Raw genomic sequence first — 6,158 nt, 5'->3', positions numbered from 1 at the left:
CTAGTGTTGTGATGCGAATGCAGCTTCTAAACTCAAGGATTGACAGGCTCCGCTGCGGTGGGATGCTTGTTTCAACGGAGCCTGTCACCCCTCCTGATCGGGACTGTGTGTATGGGAGGTCTATTTGACTTTGTGGCAGGGGGAGGACGGTTACAGATCCCATGCTGTGTGGCTCTGTGATCCTGTCTAAGGACCGGCGCTTAAGATCTGTAACTGCCCTCCCCCGCCACAAAGTCACAGAGCAACCCACCCCCCCCAACATTACATCAAAACAACCTCCCAGACTAACCGGGGCAACTAGTCACTGCATCACTGCACTGTGTATGTGCCCTGCTGCTGTGCCTGCCCCCGACTATGTACCCTGCCAAAGGAGACTGTCCTGTCCAATTTCCAACCCCCTTTCCCCTCCTCCTCCAAAAGAACATGATTGAAACAGTAGTTAACAGAAACGAATTTTTTATTATCAACTACACATGGCATTGGGAGGTGAAACTTGGACGTGGGCTTGTGTCAGGCGGGAAGGAAAGAACTTTTCAAATTTTGGGAAATGAGAGCCTTCTGCTACTAGAGCTCTCTGCAGGGGTGGAGTGAGAGTTAGCAGGGACTCTGCCGCCTCTCCTTCTTTGCACTTTGGGTGAGGTGGGTATGGGACTTGGTGGCGGGGGAGGGCGGTTAGAGATGGACTGCAGCGGGGCTCTGTCCTCCTGCCTCCGTTCCTGCAGAACATCCACAAGGCGCCGGAGTGTGTCCGTTTGCTCCCTCAGTAGTCCAAGCAGCGTTAGAGTCGCCTGCTGGTCTTCCTGACGCCACCTCTCCTCCCGATCCATGTTGGCTTGGTGCATTCGGGTCAAGTTCTCCCGCCACTGGGTCTGCTGTGCTGCCTGGGCTTGGGAAGAGGCCATAAGCTCAGAGAACATGTCCTCCCGTGTCCTCTTCTTCCTACGCCTAATCCGCGCTAGCCTCTGGGAGTGTGATTCCAGGCTAGGTTGTGAGACAGTCGCAGACGGGGCTGTGGAAATGGGAAAAAGGGAGTGAATTCCTCTGAAAGATAAATGTAGTTGTGAACAAAGAACATAGTCTTTCTCTGTGAACAAGACCATGCACAGCACCTTTCACATGCGCACTCAGCACAAGGTCGAATTCTCGGCCTTCGCATTCTGTGCCTGGGGTCTTGAACAGCACATTTGAGAAGCGAGGCAGCACAACGGAATTTCTGTTGCAGGCAGACATGGTAAGCCGTACACTTGTGGCAGTTTAAAACTTTTATATTACCACTGGCCTCATTTCACATTTAAATCAATGTCAGTCCCTGCTGCCAGCAATCCGGCAAGCGGGAACTCTGCCCCTGTCCCACCCCCTCGCGGCTGTCCCCGGGAACGATCCCTTTCGGCTGCCCCTCTCCCGCCTCCACCGCGTGGCTGCAAACCAGCGGTTACAGTTCTGTAAAGGAACGGGAAAGCAGTCCCAACACTAACATTCCCCTACCTAATTAAAAGCAGGTCACCATGGCCGACATCACCCTGATGAGGATCTCCGAGAGCGACAAAGAGAGAATGCTCCGGGAAAGCCTCCAAAGACCAGGGCCGTATGCCGCCCTGCTGTGCAGAGCAATGATCCCCGAGTACCTGATAATCTCGTGGCGCGGCAACGTGTCGTACTTCGGAGGACCCAATAAGGCCGCTCTCCCCAAGAACCTCATGCAACGGCTTTCAAGTTACCTCCAGGAGAGCTTCATCGAGATGTCCCAGGAGGATTACTGCTCTATCCCCGCACATATAGACCGCATTTTACTGTAGCTGCAGTAGCAGGGAATACACAGTAGAGCGGCTTGTGCAGGACAATCACTGAAAACCGGACATTGCTAGATTTCTTTTCAAAACTTGCACTGCCCCTTACTAAACCGTTAAGCGCCTAGGGCACACTAATCATGAACAACCCATTCTTTTAATTGTTAATATTCCTGTTTTGTTAAAAATAAATGTTTAGATGTTTACAACACTTACTGGCTGATCCTTCACCAGATTCTGTGTCCGGGGTAATGGCTGGGGACGCTTCGTAGGGGATCTCTGTAAGGGTGATGAAGAGATCCTGGCTGTCGGGGAAATCAGCGTTGTGAGAGCTGCCAACTGCCTCGCCCTCCTCATCTCCTTCCTCATCTTCCCCGTCCCCTAACATGTCTGAGGAACCGGCCGTGGACAGTATCCCATCCTCAGAGTCCACGGTCACTGGTGGGGTAGTGGTGGCGGCAGCACCGAGGATGGAATGCAGTGCCTCGTAGAAACGGGATGTCTGGGGATGGGATCCGGAGCGTCCGTTTGCCTCTTTGGTCTTCTGGTAGCCTTGTCTCAGCTCCTTGATTTTCACGCGGCACTGCGTTGCATCCCGGCTGTATCCTCTCTCTGCCATGTCTTTAGAGATCTTCTCGTAGATCTTTGCATTCCTTCTTTTGGATCGCAGCTCGGAAAGCACGGACTCATCGCCCCACACAGCGATGAGATCCAAGACTTCACGATCAGTCCATGCTGGGGCTCTCTTTCTATTCACAGACTGCATGGCCATCACTGCTGGAGAGCTCTGCATCGTTGCCAGTGCTGCTGTGCTCGCCACGATGTCCAGACAGGAAATGAGATTCAAACTGGCCAGACAGGAAAAGGAATTCAAATTCAAATTTTCCCGGGGCTTTTCCTGTGTGGCTGGTCAGAGCATCCGAGCTCGCACTGCTGTCCAGAGCGTCAACAGAGTGGTGCACTGTGGGATAGCTCCCGGAGCTATTAGCGTCGATTTCCATCCACACCTAGCCTAATTCGACATGGCCATGTCGAATTTAGCGCTACTCCCCTCGTCGGGGAGGAGTACAGAAGTCGAATTAAAGAGACCTCTATGTCGAACTAAATAGCATCGCAGTGTGGACGGGTGCAGGGTTAATTCGATTTAACGGCGCTAACTTCGACATAAACGCCTAGTGTAGACCAGGCCTAAGAAATACCAAGGAACAATGTTGCTCCATGCAGGGGTCTCCCTGCAAGCTGGAACCGCTATGCTGCTCGCAGCTCTGATGGGCTATTCAAATTCCTATAGGGAATTTTCCATTAATTTTCTTTATGCTCATCCCTTTTTCAAGCTAAACCTTCCCAGTCATCTGCTAGCAACAAGATAGAAATGATAGCCATTGCCTCTCTCATTTCTTGATTTACAACTAATATCCAAAAGTTATCCTTCATGTCCAAAGATCCTCACTCCAAGGTCTGTGCTCAAGTGCTTATCTCTTTCCCAAGACACAACCCCTTTTCACATGAGATCAGTGAAGTTCTGTTTCTTTGGAAATTGAGCCATTTTCCTATATTCATTCATTTCCTCTACAGATATCACTTGAGAGTTTCTACAAAGTTGTCCAAAAGATAAGCAGATGTGACCCAGACATACAGTCTGGATTCAGCATTGCTTTTTTATATCTTTTGCTGCGGGTGAGTGGGGAAGTGGGGGAGGGGGAGGGAAGTTCCTTGCTTATCTGATGATTTCTACTTCCACAGGCTATCATCATTATTAAGCACTAAAATCATTTTTTTCCCCATTTGAAAGTGCTACTATCCTCCAAAGAAAGAAGATGGCTCTTATTCTCATAGGTCAAATGTGATACTCAGATGGCCAGGTCACTGAGTCTTTCCTTCTCACACAATTGCTGGAGGATGGATGCAAACATCTTATAACGGAAAGCATTCTGGAGATATCATAAACTGAGTTCCATGCTGCTTGTATGTCTCTCTTATTGTTTGGGGTAAAACATGTCTAGTGTTTGTGCATGCTGTTGAACAGCTTCCATGGACTGCATTATACTTCTGTAATGGAGTGATTCTTTTATATGCAGTATAGAGCAGGGGTGGCCAAACTTACTGACCCTCCGAGATGCATACAACAATCTTCAGAAGTTCGAGGGCAGAGGCGTGCCTGCTGGGGCTCGAGGCTTCAGCTCTGAGCCCCGGCAGGCTCACCCCATGGGGCTGAAGCCTTGGGACCCCCCTCCCCACTGCCAGAGGCATGTGGAGTCACATGCCCCCCGGATTTTTTCCAGGGTTTGCTGGCCCCATTTGGTCACATGGTGCTGCCTGGGCCCAGCAAGCTGGGAGCTGTGGGCTTGGGGAGAGCAGTGGCAAACAGCGGGGAGCTGCAAGGAGAGCTGCTGCTTTTGCTGCTGCTTCTCTCCACGGAGCTCACACCTGGAAGCTGCAGGGAGGGGCCACTGGAAGTAAGAGGGGGGCGTTGTAGGAGCAGGATTTTATAATCGTACTATGAGAATTAATGTATGATTTGATTTTATCCTGTCAGCCACCCATTTTGAATAGCAGAAAGGAATGACTGACCAGAACCATCAGTATGACTGATTACACTGGTCTACAATTTTTGAGAAGTTGTCTGCTTCAGCGATAAAATGTGCTATTTATTACGTATTTTGATGTGCTGAATTCAAATATGACAATTAAAACAACTGATTGGCTACTGTTTCTAAGATAGTTAAGTTTTTACATTTTATGTCTATGTATATTGTGTAGATAGTAGAGGTTTTAATCATAAATTGTAAACCTAGGTCTTTTCATGTGTTTATGGTTGCTTTACATGATAATATTTCACCTGTCCTGTTTATGTAACACTTTAAAAATCAGCAAAAGGGTTATATAAATAAAATTGATTATGAAACAAAAGGCAAAAAACTATTATGTACATAGTTTAGTCCTATTCAGTGTCTACTCGGCGCTTCTTGGCTTGTCTCTTGTATTGATTAAATGGAGCATCTCTTGTCACTGTCCAGCAGTAGTCTGCAAGCATTGATGGGCTCCATTTGCCCTGATAGCATTTCTCCATTGTTGCAATGTCCTGGTGAAATCGCTTGCCGTGCTCGTCGCTCACTGCTCCGCAGTTCAGTGGAAAAAAATCTAGATGAGAGTGCAAAAAATGTATCTTTAGTGACATGTTGCAACCAAGGCTTTTGTATGCCTTGAGGAGGTTTTCCACCAACAACCTGTAGTTGTCTGCCTTGTTGTTTCAGAGAAAATTTATTGCCACTAAGTGGAAGGTTTTCCATGCCGTCTTTTCCTTGCCACGCAGTGCATGGTCAAATGCATCATCTCGAAGAAGTTCACGAATCTGAGGACCAACAAAGACACCTTCCTTTATCTTAACTTCACTTAACCTTGGAAATTTTCCACGGAGGTACTTGAAAGCTGCTTGTGTTTTGTCAATGGCCTTGACAAAGTTCTTCATCAGACCCAGCTTGATGTGTAAGAGTGGTAACAAATTCTTCCTTGATTCAACAAGTGGTGGATGCTGAACACTTTTCCTCCCAGGCTCCAATGACTGTCGGAGTGGCCAGTCTTTCTTGATGTAGTGGGAATCTCTTGCACGACTATCCCATTTGCAGAGAAAACAGCAGTACTTTGTGTACCTAGTCTGCAGACTAAGCAAGAGAGCAACAACCTTCAAATCGCCACAAAGCTGCCACTGATGTTGGTCATAGTTTATGCACCTCAAAAGTTGTTTCATGTTGTCATAGGTTTCCTTCATATGGACTGCATGACCAACTGGAATTGATAGCAAAACATTGCCATTATGCAGTAAAACAGCTTTAAGACTCGTCTTCGATAAATCAATGAACAGTCTCCACTCATCTGGATCGTGAACGATGTTGAGGGCTGCCATCACACCATCGATGTTGTTGCAGGCTACAAGATCGCCTTCCATGAAGAAGAATGGGACAAGATCCTTTTGACGGTCACGGAACATGGAAACCCTAACATCACCTGCCAGGAGAGTCCACTGCTGTAGTCTGGAGCCCAACAGCTCTGCCTTACTCTTGGGTAGTTCCAAATCCCTGACAAGGTCATTCAGTTCACCTTGTGTTATGAGGTGTGGTTCAGAGGAGGAGGATGGGAGAAAATGTGGGTCCTGTGCCATTTTCACACCAGAAGTTTCATCCTCTTCCTCTTCCTCGTCTGACTCAAGTAAGAATGATTCTGGTGCATCAGGAACCGGCAGTCCTTCTCCGTGGGGTACTGGGCGTATAGCTGATGGAATGTTTGGATAATGCACAGTCCACTTTTTCTTCTTTGACACACCTTTCCCAACTGGAGGCACCATGCAGAAGTAACAATTGCTGGTATGATCTG

At 48.1% G+C, this 6,158-nt stretch overlaps 1 protein-coding gene across 1 annotated transcript; it reads right to left on the bottom strand.

Moving 5' to 3' along the window:
• Nucleotides 1-439: 439 nt before the first annotated feature.
• LOC135981697 (uncharacterized) lies at nucleotides 440-2,580 on the bottom strand. Its single transcript, XM_065585367.1, has 2 exons — nucleotides 2,004-2,580; nucleotides 440-1,009 (listed from the first exon to the last, which is right to left on the bottom strand). The coding sequence occupies exons 1-2, from the start codon at nucleotides 2,578-2,580 to the stop codon at nucleotides 534-536; spliced, it is 1,053 nt and encodes a 350-aa protein (XP_065441439.1). The 3' UTR covers nucleotides 440-533.
• Between the last annotated feature and the right edge of the window lie 3,578 nt (nucleotides 2,581-6,158).

This window comes from Chrysemys picta, chromosome 2 (assembly GCF_011386835.1).
Source record: "Chrysemys picta bellii isolate R12L10 chromosome 2, ASM1138683v2, whole genome shotgun sequence".
In the NCBI taxonomy this organism is placed as follows: Eukaryota; Metazoa; Chordata; order Testudines; family Emydidae; genus Chrysemys; species Chrysemys picta.
Note: the sequence above shows the minus strand (reverse complement) of the source record. Positions and strands in the feature narration are given on the sequence as shown.